The 13,854-nt window shown below is 47.3% G+C and overlaps 1 protein-coding gene across 3 annotated transcripts in view; it reads right to left on the bottom strand.

The window, feature by feature from the left end:
- Positions 1-2,198: 2,198 nt before the first annotated feature.
- The window catches only part of Nadk2 (NAD kinase 2, mitochondrial), a 118,074-nt gene continuing 106,418 nt past the window's right edge, over positions 2,199-13,854 (bottom strand). For 2 of the 3 annotated variants that reach the window (XM_084576045.1, XM_084576044.1), the window contains exon 9: positions 2,199-2,898. In XM_084576045.1, the coding sequence (XP_084432171.1) occupies positions 2,760-2,898 (139 nt within the window). In that variant the 3' untranslated portion in view covers positions 2,199-2,759. Of the gene's footprint in view, positions 2,899-11,129; positions 11,161-13,854 lie in introns of those variants that run through there. The other variant, XM_084576046.1, reaches the window with a different exon arrangement.

Below are 13,854 nucleotides of genomic sequence, written 5' to 3'. Positions count from 1 at the left end.
ACTTGACTCGCCTCTCTCTGCTGCTCCGGCATCCCGAAATGAGATAGACTGCGCCCAATATGCACACGGTTGTCAGTTTAAAGTTTGAAAATGTGCTAAAAACACCTAATAGAGAATTTTGCATCCTAAATGTAAAAAAAAAAAAGGACACCAGACGAGCAATGTACACATCTGTGTACGAGGCGCCTTAAAGGGCTAATAAAAACATCAGGAAAATAAGCTATCATTGCGCATAACCATAAGTTACCAGTACAACCAAGCATAACCGTTAGTTCTCGCAAGTATATCCTGCCATAGCTGAGCTATGACACAGGCAAATTTTTCCAAAAAGTGGCTTCATACCTTAAGGCGAGGCTTAAACGGCCTCCAAGTTTATTATTTCCTTGCCACGGGTAAGTGCCACTAAGGTTGACCGTGCCTCCGGCCCAGCCAAGAACATTGTTTCGCTTACTGGTGGCATCAAGTTGACCTTATGATGCTAAAATACAGTAAAGGTTCGTTAATTCAAACTTCACGGGACCGGGAAAAAAGTTCGAAATTCGAATTATCGAATGGCCTCGAAAAAACTGACCAGAACCATTTGTATTACGGTAAATGTACCGTATTTAGTTGCGTAACGAACTCGCTGGCATAATGAACCCACCCAGCCCCGATTTGTGCCTACGAATCTGAAAAAAAGAAAAGAAAGAATAAAGGCGTCAGTCGTTAGCGCGTCCCTCCATTGCGCGCTGTCACGGTCCACACGTTTCTTGGCAGTGCGCCAAGATGCTGCAGCGATAACGGCGTGTTTATCTTTTGACTTTAGCTCCGGAAGGGAAGAGGGAAGCGAACTTGGCAAAGTGCCATTGCTTGTCCGGTTGTGCAAGCCTCCTTTTCAGTACATTCGCTTTATCATGCTATGAGCGACTGGGGCGGGCGGCGCCCTCTACTGCCACTCCAATAATCGGAATGAACGATGCTAAAAGCCGGCGTCATGATCGCGGCCGACTCGTGTGCTTCCGTTGACGACTGATGGATGGAAGGACGGATGGCTAACGCAAAAAAAAAAAAAAAAGTTTAACCCATAGTGGCCGTCCGTGATCATAACCTTTTATGGGCGTTGGCTGGGACCGCACCGACAGTACTTATCCCTATTGCCAAATTAACAGGGTTGGAATTACTGAGTATTTAGTTGCGAGCTACGGAGGTTGCGCAGAAGAGAGCAGGTACCCGCCGCCGCGCTGCCATGCACCGACCTTGCCGCGGCCGCCGTCCCCTCCCTCCAATGCCGCCGGCCGCCACGTCGGTCATGGCGCCGTTTAAGTTTTACCCACTCTTCCATGGTTTTACCTGGTTCCATCTCCTGTCCCCGTTTTGGACGTACACAGCCTCTAATTGTGCCTTCCGATCGCGGAGGTGTTTCTTTACCTTTTTTTTTCTCCCGCGTGATGTGCGCCAAGCCGCCCAGAAGCGGCGGCGCGTAGTTCGAATTATCCGTAGCGGATCCGACTCGCGTTCGAATTAACGGGCTTTTTTATACACATATCTCTACGGAGCTTGACCGGACCAAGTAGCGTAGTTCGAATTATCGAGGTTTGAATTAACGAGCTTTCACTATCTACACACAGGCACAGCCACGAATTTTCAACGTTTGCAAATTATCAGCTCGCATTTGAAGATATGTACAACAGCTAGACAACTGCGTAGCCAGTTTGAAAATGCTGCACAGAGCCTCTGCTTTTGATATATCCACCTGGGACACACCTCCAAGAAGTGTTGGATATTACAATTCTAGAACAACACTAAGAGAGATGCAATTAAAGATAACTAAATCAGTGTAGTGCCATAAGAACACTGTAAACAACACATTTTGTGAGGGCCGCCTTCTGCAACGTTGGGAAAAGCTGCAACATCTACACGTCTCGTTAGTGCTTAACTTCACAAAGCATGGGCGACAGGTCCCTTAGCCCGCCTTCTGTATCAATTATCCATACAAACATTTTATGAGGTCTACACAATTTGAAAAACAAGGTCTTCATGAAAATTAAGTAATTTACTACACTGCACTTCTGCAACTTGCATTATTTTGCGTCACGCTTCCTTGCATTTTCAAGCTGACAATAAGGTGATATACTGCATGCCGACAGTCTTTTTTATACCCATTTTAAAAGGTATATAAGCGCATTTAGCATTAGCCACAAGTTCAGTCACAAAACAACTTGTATAAAAATAAATTTATTTTTTTTTCCTAAACAACTTTAAGCCCGCTTGGGCCAATGCACAGAGAAGGGTAAGAAGCAGCAAGGAAAAAGCGCTGTTAATGTATATACACAGACACAGAAAAAGGAAGTGATGCAGTTTGCATGGATTGCACAAAACACTGTTCCACACACTTCCCATGCTTCTTCCCAGGCACAGTGAAGTGCTGAATGAGGGCATGAGCAGCCTAGAGAACACCATAACAAAACACATAGCTCTGTGGCGAACGAGCATGATTACTAAAAAGCGCTAACGCCAAAAGAAACAGCCGCCTCCACGTGCCAGAGACAGACTGAAAAGAAAAACCACCGCATAATTTGTTCTGTGCATTCCGAAGGCACTTTCACATATGGACCACCAAAAATGAATAGCAAATACCAACAACTTGAGCACAGGCCTAACATAGAGTGGGTGTAATGTGCTCAAACAAAACAACACTATACGTGCTCACCAAAACTGAGCTGCAACTGGCAAAAATTGCGTTTGAAAACACAACTTTCACCGTCAGAAGATAAAAAAAGTTAATCAGCGAACTGCACTGTCCGTAAAGCGTCCTCATCAAAGATCTCGAACACTGCAGTTGCACCATCGTTGAAGACAAAGGAAAGGCCACCATCAATGACCAGACAGGCGTCAAACATTCTTGACTTGACCTCGATCCTGCAAAAAGAATGAGCATCATGTTGGCAAAATTTCTCGTATTCTTAAGGGGGGCTAAAATCACAATTTGCACCAAAAAGCCATGCTTTTTCTTGTTTTGAATTGTGCATGTATTAAAGAAACCTTGCATCAAGTTTGGTTTCTGTCTGTGCATTAGAAAATTTAAAATTTTTCTTTTGCAACATGGGGTGCACTCACCACCGGAATCATCTATGAAACCCGAATTCAATCACCCCACTGCGGTGATGCAACCACAGTCGAACCCGGATATATCGAACTCGACGGGGATCGCGAAATAGTTCGATATATCGATAATTCGATATACAGAAATCGGCTTGGGACGGCACTTACGATGCGAAAAAAACGATACCGTATTTGTCCCGTAATCAACTCACTCGCATAATGAACCCACCCTCCACTTTTGCACCGGAGAATTTAAAAAAAGAAAGCGTTAAAGCCAGCTCGCTTACATGCAAGCGATTGAGCGATCTCGGCGACGAGCGGCAGCGTCAGAGCAAAAAATCTCCAACTTGTTGGAACTGTGTCCGTCTGCCGTTCGAGCCACCGCAGCAGCTGAAAACAAGTTTGTGTCGCCGCGGCAGTAATCGCCAGCGTTTTCGGTTGCATGTCGCACTCCGTTTTGGTCGTCTCATCCGCAGCTCATTTCTTGGCAGCGCGCCAAGATGCTGCGCAGCGATAACGCCGCGGAGTGTTTATCTTTTGATAGCTCCTGCGGCGGCGGGGAGCGAACTTGGCGGACTGCCCGTGATGGCTTGATTGCACAAGCCTGGTTCGATTTATCACGCCGCGCTTGGGGCGGGCGTAGTCCACTGCCACAAAATCATTGGAAAGCGTGATACAGTAGCTGCAAATGCTGTTTGAGGCGAAAAATGCTAAAAGGCGGTGTCATGATCACAGCTGACCGCGTGCTTTCGTTGATTCATACATGCAATGATAAATGACTCCCGCAAAAAAAAAAAAAAAAAAAAAAAATGCCGCTTCGTACCGCCATATTTAGGCTACGCCGCGCGTACAGCCGGATAAAAATAGATGACTCTCAAAAAAAAGAAAAAAAAAATAGATCCGCCGCTTAACTTTCGCAGGCGCCATAGCCACGTCAGCCGCCGCGCAGAGAAAGCGCGCTGGAGAAAACTTCCGACGTTGTCTGAAAACAGGCTGAGCTGGATTGGTGCATGCGTAGCGTGTGCTACTGCGAACAAAGGCCGGGAAAGAGGAAAGTGAGATAGCTCGCCAAAAGAATGGGCACACCCTTGCGCTTCGCTCTATCGCGCTTTTCCCCTGGTTCCCACCGGTTCTCTCTGGTTCAGTCACGCACATGGCTTGCAAACGTCACGTGCTGGCGCGCGGGAAACGATAACCGCAGATGCGCGCACCTTTGGGGAATGGGCGCGGCGCTGCCCTAGCCGAACTGTCCCCTCTCATTCCTTCCGCGCATGGCTTAAAAACGTCACGCGGCAAACGGCCGAGGGTGATGCGATCGTCTTTGGGGAAGGCACACTTTCCAGTGCGTGGTGCGGAGTTCGATATATCGAACGACCGGTGAAATTGAGTTCAATATATGACGCGGCTTTCCTATACTTTTACATGGGGTTTACAAGGGGATATTCCGTGAGTTCTATATAACCAAAATTTGATATAACCAGGTTCGACTTACTATACTGGAGTACCCAGGTTCGAACCTGACCGCTGGCAGCTGCGTTTCGATGGAGGCAAAACAGAGAGGCGTTCGTGTGCTGTGCAATGTCAGCGCACATTAAAGATCCCCAGGTGGTCGAAATTACTCCGTAGCCCTCCACTACGGCTCCTCTTTCTCTTTCCACTTTCTCTCCTACCTTCCTCTTTTCCATTACGGAGCTGGTCAAGTGTCACAAATACTGCACTTTTTCTTTCCTGTAAACCAATTATTATACATTACAAGCCGATTTCAAGACGAAGCTGCATAGTGGGCAAGAAACTGGATGCAGAGTCTACCCCCAAGTTACAATGCTTGGTTCTTGCGCTTTCTAGCCAACAAAGACCTGCTGTCAAAAGTACAGCAGACAACTAGAAAGAAAACAAAAAGAAAAGGCAAATTTTGGGCCATGGCAATAGCAGATTTTTGGAATAAAAGCACAGTGTCCTTCTGATCTTCGTCCTCCGCGCTGTTATTCCAAAATGTATTACCAACTAGCCAGCACCTGAACACTTTTTAATAGCAGATTGTCTGTTAAACTGAAATAGAAGCTTGGATTGACTAAAACACAGCATGTAACCGTTGAATGTTGTTTTAGCACCATTGGGAGGTTGGCTAACCGAAGTGGTAGGCCAGCAAACAACAGACAAGGGTGCTATAAAGCTGGGAAAAAAAGAGTAAACTCAAAGCAAGCATGACTACAGAACAGTGTCCCATTGTAAAAAGCACAATGTATGCACCAGGCCACTTTGATTTATTAATTCAGGCTCCAAATTTCAATAGCATGTTCTGAAATCTTTCAACTCGTTTTTCTCAGTTTGCACCTTTTGCAAGAGCACAATTAGGAAAACTACCATTTCCAAACAATTTTGCCAAAGGCTGCTTTCAAGGCGGTTTTTGGCCTAAATTTCGTGGCGAACAAGATAAGATACTTTTTGGATTTCTAACTATTCTGTAAGAAAAAGAAATTATCAAATATGGTCTTACAATGACAACAGAAAAAATGAAATTCATTTTTAAAGGGCTCAGATTTTTACACAAGTGTGATAAAGAACCCACAATTGGCCTTATCCTGCACAATGAACAACCTAGAAGTTATCTAAGCACAAATGGTTCATGCATCTTCAAATTTTTGAAATGATAGTTTTCCTGACACATTTAATTACTTTTTTTCTATTTGTGCTAAGGTGATGAAACTTAGAATACATATAATCTAATGAGAGGAATAAATTGGTGCAACAGTCGAAAAGTTGACCCTTTAGCCCCACATCCCCCTCAAAGAAGTATAGACACCTAATTTTTGGGTTCGTGTCTTATCCTTTGTAATGATGCTTTACTGTACACTTATCATCACATAGTATTTGCCTTCGATAGCTGAATAGTTTAAAATTCAATTTATTTTCTCATCTGTTTCGGTTTTGGTTTCAATAGCCGAACAATGGATGTGACGTCATCGTCAAGTCTAGGTCACGTGAGGGATGAAAAAAAAAAAAACGAAAAGAGCAGCGATATAATCATTCCTCTGTCATTTGAATTCCCTACAACGATAAGGCGAGCCTAGCTCAAGAACAGGAATCACAACAAGTGAGGAGTATGTGATGATATCCTGCTTTTTATGCCGTTTGACCTAGACCTCACTGACATCACAGCCATCTCTCGGCAGCTGAAACAAACCGAAACTGGTGAAAAAAAGAAAATTCAATTATAGATTATTTAGTGGTTGTAGGCAAAAACACACAGTGATCCATATAAAATACTGTTTTATGAATCATTAACAAGAAGAAAAACGCCGCCAAAATTTGGTGTCTACTCCTTTGAGGGGACGAGGTATTAAAAATTTATTTATTAAGCCACACTGATGAAAGCGACAGCATATGTATACCGTAAAAACCGGACTATAGGTCGGACCAGAATATAGGTCGACCCCCCAACTGACCAATCCTAAAAATGAAAAAAAATCTTTTTCAATGGCAAAAGTACCGAGATACCCTTACCTTGAAACAAATGCGACTCAACCGGTTGCACAGTGGTGGCAGTATTTATTTTAACTTAAATGCTGCTCATATGTACACCCGGCCAATTTTTCAACAGTATCGCGCGACCATTGACCCGCGCGTTTGTCAGCATCTTATCATTATGGCGAAAGAAGTGAAATTAAGCGCAAGTGTACACATGCACATACCTCTTTTGTTTCGCCACTCAGCACCGTTAATAAGGCGCCGACAAGCACGCGGGTCGATGGTTGTGCGATACTGTTGAAAAATTGGTCATGTGTACGGTACACAGAAAAGACACGAATTGCGCAAGCATTGGTCTACTCAGAGTCATCAGAGTCGTCCAAACTCGAGTCGGATGACGAGTGCTTGTCACTGTCCACGTCCCACAGAGCATCATCCTCTGTGCCGTCCAGCGCGTTGCTGATGCTGCATTTTCTAAATGCCTTAAGCACCATCTCTTCGGGCAGAGATTTCCATACTGGCGACACCCAACCACAGACAGTCACAAACGGTGGACGTTGCAGGCGACCGGTGGGGGTGGTCGGGTTGTCGCGCAGCATCCATTCATTATAGAGCTCACGCACTCTATATTTAAAAGGCTTGTTTAGCACAATGTCTAGTGGCTGCAGCACAGACGTCAGCCCACCAGGTATGACCACGAGATCAGTCTTGCCATTGCACAGGGCCCGTTTTACGTCGGCTGTGAGGTGGCCTCGAAACGAGTCGAGAGCGAGCATGTTCGCTCGCTCAAAGAGAGCACCAGGTCACCGCTTCCAGACGAGCCGGATCCACTCCAGCATTAACGCTTCGGTCATAAAGCCCTTTTCATTGGCCCGGACGATGACATCGCGTGGGAACTCCTCTTTCGGCAATTTTTTTCTCTTAAAAATGATGAAAGCGGGCAGCTTCTTCCCATCGGCTGTGCACGCGAGCATCACAGCGAGTGCTCGTTTCCCGTAGTTAGAAACTTGATCTGCTTCGCCCCTTTCTCGGAAACAGTTTGGCTTGAGGGCATATCGAACCACACGGGTGTTTTGTCGGTGTTTCCGATCTGTCCCATCATGTACTCGCGTTGGTGCCCAAGCGCAATCACATAGCCCTGAAACTTGATGAGTTTGTGTTCAAACTCTTCGGGCAGTTTCTGGCACACAGAAGTATGGTGCCGTAGTGCAAAGCCCTTCCTCTTCATGAAACGCTGCACCCAGGATGGCGAGCTCTTGAACTGCGTCCTTGTGAGTCCCGAGGCACGCGCAATCTCTACCGCTTTCACGTGGATGCATTCGGCAGTCACAGGCAGCAACCTTGCACGCAGCTCCCGGACGAAATCCGCAACCTTGGTGTGGTGACGCCGCGCGTCGGTGCCCAGGAGAGACAAGATTTCGGGGTGGCGCGTGCCACCAAATGACCCCGTTTATTCTCATGACAATGTTTATATACAGATGACACTAGGTTGTGCTCGTGATGAAATAGCGCCCTCTAAACACAACATCTTTCCCCCCTTAGATAAACAACAAAAATGCATGCTAAAACTCAAGATTGCTGCAGGCAGGCAAAAACGAAACAAACCAGAACACTAACTAGTATATTTAAGTTACGTAATCCCGGTACCACGTGGGCGCTGTCCGTTGTCGTTGAGATCTACGCGGCACCCCTGCAGCCACATTTTCCGTCCGCCCAGTGGTTCCTTGCTGTTGAGAATGTTCCATTTGCTGCCCGTCAAGCACAACACACTCTGCACCAGAAGTCTGAGAAAGTTCTTCATGCAGTGTGTCTGCCTCTGCCGCATCCTGCACAGACTCCTGACGATCATCACCCGATGTTGCAGTGTCTGCTGTTGCCAAAGCCGTGTCCCGAGTATCAAGGCCTGCAGGAGACTCGAAGTAAGGCACATGCATCTCCAACCCGACTGCTACAGCACGATGCCCCTTCACTTTCTCAACCAACAGCGGTGCATCTTGTTGACCTCCCCGGGCAACTACTGACAACTTCGACGCATTCCATTTCTTCCCATCTGCCAGCAAAAATGAATTCCTGCCTATACGCTTCTTCACCTCCAGGGGCAAGGAAAACTTCTGCTCGCTTTTTACGCCGATACCTCGTCGTACCTTCACAAAATCCCCCACGTTGATGGTGGAATCTCTGGCACCCCGTTTCTCATCCGTGTAGCTTTTCACTTGCTGTTGCCGGTTCTTCACCCGCTGTCGTAAGTCTGCCATGTGCGCCACTGGCTCATCGAAGAATCCTTCTCCTGGAAGGCCAACCACATCTAAGCGAGTACGAGGTCTCCTTCCGTGTAGCAAGAATGCTGGAGACACCCCTGTTGTGGCATGTGGTGTAGCCCTGTAGACACTCAGGTACTCCAAGATGGCTTCCTTCAATGGCCTGCGCTCCAGTGACGCAGTCTGCAGGTACTCCTTCAGAACGCGATTAAACCTTTCGACCTGGCCATTGCACTGAGGGTAATACAATGATGCCACACAATGGTCAATACCCCTGGCCTTTAAAAATTCCTGAAAGTATGTGGACATGAATTGACGGCCATTGTCTGTGACCACACTTCCTGGGTACCCTTCCCGTGCAAAAAGCTCTAGCAAGACCTTGACTACTGACTGTGCGGTTATAGATGAAACAAAAACCACTTCAGACCACTTGCTGTGATAATCCACGATTGTTACCGCAAACCTGCAGTCAGGCGGTGCACGTTCCATTGGCCCCACAATATCTATTCCTAACTTATACCATGGCTTCTCAGGCCATTCTACTGGCTGCAATGGTGCTGTCATAGTTTTTGCAGACTTATCTGCGGCTTTACAAACTGCACAGTTCCTGATGGCATTTTCCACATCGTCATCCATCCCGGGCCACCAGTACAACTCTCGTAGCCGTTGCTTTGTTCTGACAATGCCCGGATGAGATTCATGAGCAAGTGCAACAAACTTGGATGCGAGATCTGCTGGAGGCACTATACGCTCTGCACGAAACAACCCCTCCACAACAGACAGTTCATCTCGAATGCGTGCGAACAACAACAGTTTTCCTGCGAGCTCCTTTTTTTTCTGGCCACCCAGATACGACATGCTGCATCACTTGTTGCAGCAGCGGGTCATTCTGTGTTGCTTCCTGTAGCTGATTCTTCATAACGACACTTGATATTGCCGCAACTACCTCCTCCAAAGGCTCACCTTCCATTGATGGCACGGGCAACCGGGATAGTGCATCAGCCACCACGTTGGTTTCTCCCTTTGTGTACTGTACGGAGAAGTTATACTGCATGAGTCTTGCACACCACCTTTCAATTCGAAGGGGGCGCCGACCTGTGCCATTGCTGGATAGCAAGGTCACTAGCGCCTGATGGTCAGTCCTTAAAATAAATTTTCGGCCCCACAAATACACATGCCAATGCTCGCAAGCCCATAGGCACGCTAATGCTTCCCGTTCTCCGGTAGAATACTTGCGCTCTTGTGGTGACAAGGTCCTGGACGCGAATGCCACCGTGCGTGACTCCCCATCAACAACTTGTTGCAACACAGCCCCTAACCCGTAGGCTGAAGCATCGGCAGTCACCTGTACCGGTAGCGCGCTGTCGAACATGGCCACAGCGCCACACGATGCCAGCAGCGACTTGGCCTTGCAGAAACTGTCTTCCGCGCTCTGGTCCCAGCAGAACTCCTGGCCCTTGCGAAGAAGCCGCCGCAATGGCTCCACTTCCTCTGCATAATGTGGAATGAAGCGAGAATAATAGCCAAGAAGTCCCAAAAAAGAACGCAAACCAACCACATCAGTCGGTGGCTGCGCGTGAAGAATCGCCTCGACTTTAGACTTGAGGGGCCTGAGCCCTTCAGCACTGACATGGTGGCCCAAAAATGACAGTTCTTGCACTTCAAACACACATTCCTTGTTTAGTTGCAAGCCGGCTTTAGCAATACGTCGCAATACCTCACGCAAGTGGTTGGTGTGTTCCCCCTTTGTCCTGCCGAAGACAATGATGTCATCAATATAGAACAGAACGCCATTACAACCCTTCAATATCTCCTGCATCATCCGCTGAAATGCAGCAGGGGCCGAAGCGAGGCCAAAACATACTCTGCGGAAACGGAACAGCCCTTCATGCGTCACGAACGTTGTTATTTCTCGACTGCCTTCAGCCAGCTCCACTTGGTAGTATGCGGATGCCAAGTCTAATTTTGAAAACCATGCTGCCCCATTCAGCTTGTTCAAAAGTTCCTCAGTATGAGGCAGTGGAAATCCATCAGCCACCACTGCTTTGTTTGCTTCCCGCAAATCTACGCAGAGGCGGATCCTTCCATCCTTTTTCTTCACTACAACTATCGGCGACACCCACTGTGACGCGTTTACACGCTCTATGATGCCTTCCTGTTCCAGTCTTGCTAACTCATTAGAAACTTGTTCTCTGAGTGCCAAGGGCAGGCGCCGAACCTTCGCTGCCACGGGCTTCACATCGGCGCGCAGCTTCACTTCATGCACAAAGTCTTTTGCCAAACCCAATTTTTCAGAGAAAAGGGAAGAAAACTCACATAATTCTGGGGGCAGCGACTCTGTGCTCACAGTCGTCTGCAAACATGCCAAAGATGCTCCATCAATGCACAACCGCAGCTGCTTGACTGCATCTAAACCCAACAATGCCATGCCCTGCGGAACCACGTGAAAACGAACATTGGCAGATACACTCCCGTACACCGTCTTGGCCACAAAACACCCCATGACCGGAATTGTTTGGCCAGAGAAGTCCCGCAGCGTCGCCACGGCAGGACCCAAGTCAAACCGGCAGGCGAACTTTTCTTGGTATAGATGGTGAGGTAAAATGGACACAGCTGAGCCCGTGTCTACCAGCAGCTGGACTAATTCGTCCTCGATGCACACATCAACGGCCAAAATCCCCCGTTTCACCTGCGTCACTGTCAGCACGCCCAACACCTCCGTGCAGCCTTCATCTCGAATAGCGCGCACTTCTGCTTCTCCGCGACTTTCACACACTACTTGGAAATGCCCAATCTTGTGGCACCTTGCACAACGCTTCCCTCGCGCCTTGCATTCCCGCGAGTTGGCTAAGTGTCCTGCTGAGCCGCATCGGTAGCACTTGCGCACCGAGGCAGACGAAGAACCGCCCCTCAGCGGCTGACCTCTTGCCTCAGTCACTCGTTTGACCGGGCAAGCGTCGTAACTGTCTTCATACAGTCGAGCACCGTTTACCGCCTCTTCATACGCCCGCAGGATGTCAACGGCCTGATCCAACGTAAGCGTCGACCCTTTCAGTAACAGCTTCTGTCGCAGTTCTACACTTCGAATGCCATCCACAACCTTATCACGCAAAGCTGTCTCAAGAAAATCACCAAAATCGCAATTCTTCGCCAGTTGCCGGAGAGCAGTGACGTAGTCCCGTATCGGTTCGTCCGGAAGTTGTCGCCGCAGCGTGAATCGGCGACGCTCAACAAGAACATTCACAGCGCTTGTGAAATGGCGTTCCAGCAAGGCGAGCGCTTCTTGGTAAACGTCCGCAGAAGCTTTGCTCGTGACCGGTCCCGGAGTAAGCGTGCGGAAAACCCGACGGCCTTCAACGCCTAGGCATTGCAATAGAATGGCCCTCTTCCGTACCTGCGATTTCTCGTCGAGTCCGGTTGCTTGTAGAAAATTTTCGAAGTCCTCCTTCCATTGGTGCCATGGTACAGGCGGTTGTCCAGGTACTTCCAGGAAAAGGCCCACTGGCGGTAGCGCAAACGAATCGATCGCCTGACACGCCTCCCGCGCGTGACTAGCCGCAATCCTGTAGTCGAGATGGCCAAATGTCAAGCCGCAGGTCTGTCAGCTGCGCCAGTATGTGGTGACGCCGCGCGTCGGTGCCCAGGAGAGACAAGATTTCGGGGTGGCGCGTGCCACCAAATGACCCCGTTTATTCTCATGACAATGTTTATATACAGATGACACTAGGTTGTGCTCGTGATGAAATAGCGCCCTCTAAACACAACACTTGGCTTCTAGTTCCGGATACGGTGCAGTCCGCCCACGAAATGATGTTTTCTTCTGGTTGCTGCAAGTAGCAATACGCAGCTTCTGACTCCGCCAGTACCGAACGCTCTTTTCGGATACTCCAAATTCACCAGGTTACCGTGAAGCTTCGCATACTCAATCGCCTTTTTTTGAAGGCGACGGTGAATTGTCGTCGGCTTCCGCTCATTTTGAAGGAAAAAAGTCAAAAGCTGGCTTTTAGCAGAATAACTCTAGACTATGGTGGCTAGCTCCAGACAACGGAAACGCAAAATGGCGATGCCATGCCACGCTGCTGCTGATGGCGATGGAGATGTGATGGAGGCTGTTGACTTCAGCCGCCCATTGTTGCAAGACCTCCGTAGTTTTTCCGCCAATGACCAGTATATAAGACGAGGGTCGACTTTTCACAACAATTTTTTGAAAAAAAAAAAAAAAATTCGACCTATATTCCGGTTTTTACGGTAATATTCGGGTCGAGGCTCTAAATATCATGCTGTATCAAGCAAAACAAGTCTTCAAACACTAGTGAAATATGTTTTTTTCTAAAAGTTTTCAAGGAACTTGGCTTTAAGGAGCTTGCCAACATGCATACAGTTGGTTTTGCCAAAGATCAAGGATTACGATAAGGGCAAAAGTGTCATCCTGCCTATCACCGAAGTTGAGTCACAGCAATTTGAAGTTGCCACTTAAGAAATCAGAATAAGAAATTTGCACTATTTCAGTTCCAAAAGTGGCAACTTGAAAATCTCACAATTAAATATCACTGACGGGTAGTATGACAATTTTGTCCTTATCGCAATCCTTGACATGGGGAGAAACCAATGGAGAGAATTTACAAAATCCCTTCAGCAAAGTTCCTCCAAGGCTCTCGGCAAAAAGTTGCATAACATATTACATAACTGCACAGACTTGCTGTATATAAAATTAACTCTCATTTTTGAAATCAGTACACAAAGTACATATTCACTGAAAACTCCATAAATGTGACTTTATAAATAAAAAGACCTCTTCCTAAAAAACTCTGGCTTGACCCTTTGTCCTATGTCTTCCTAATGCCAACAAGTAGTAACCATAAATGATGAACTTAGCTTATAGGTTCCCAAAATTTAAAGTATGTTTCTAACATACTATGTATTTTTTCTGCCGTTACTGTATTGCTTGTGTTTTATTACAGTGCATTGTTTTCTTTGATCCTGCCTGGTAAAAATGTGCCCTTCCTGCCAGAATCTAGCTATAATCTGCAGTATATAAGTAAATAAA

The sequence above is a fragment of the Amblyomma maculatum genome, chromosome 8, assembly GCF_055883805.1.
Source record: "Amblyomma maculatum isolate TAMU_Amacu chromosome 8, ASM5588380v1, whole genome shotgun sequence".
Lineage (NCBI taxonomy): Eukaryota > Metazoa > Arthropoda > Arachnida > Ixodida > Ixodidae > Amblyomma > Amblyomma maculatum.
This window is presented reverse-complemented; position numbering and strand designations above follow the sequence as displayed.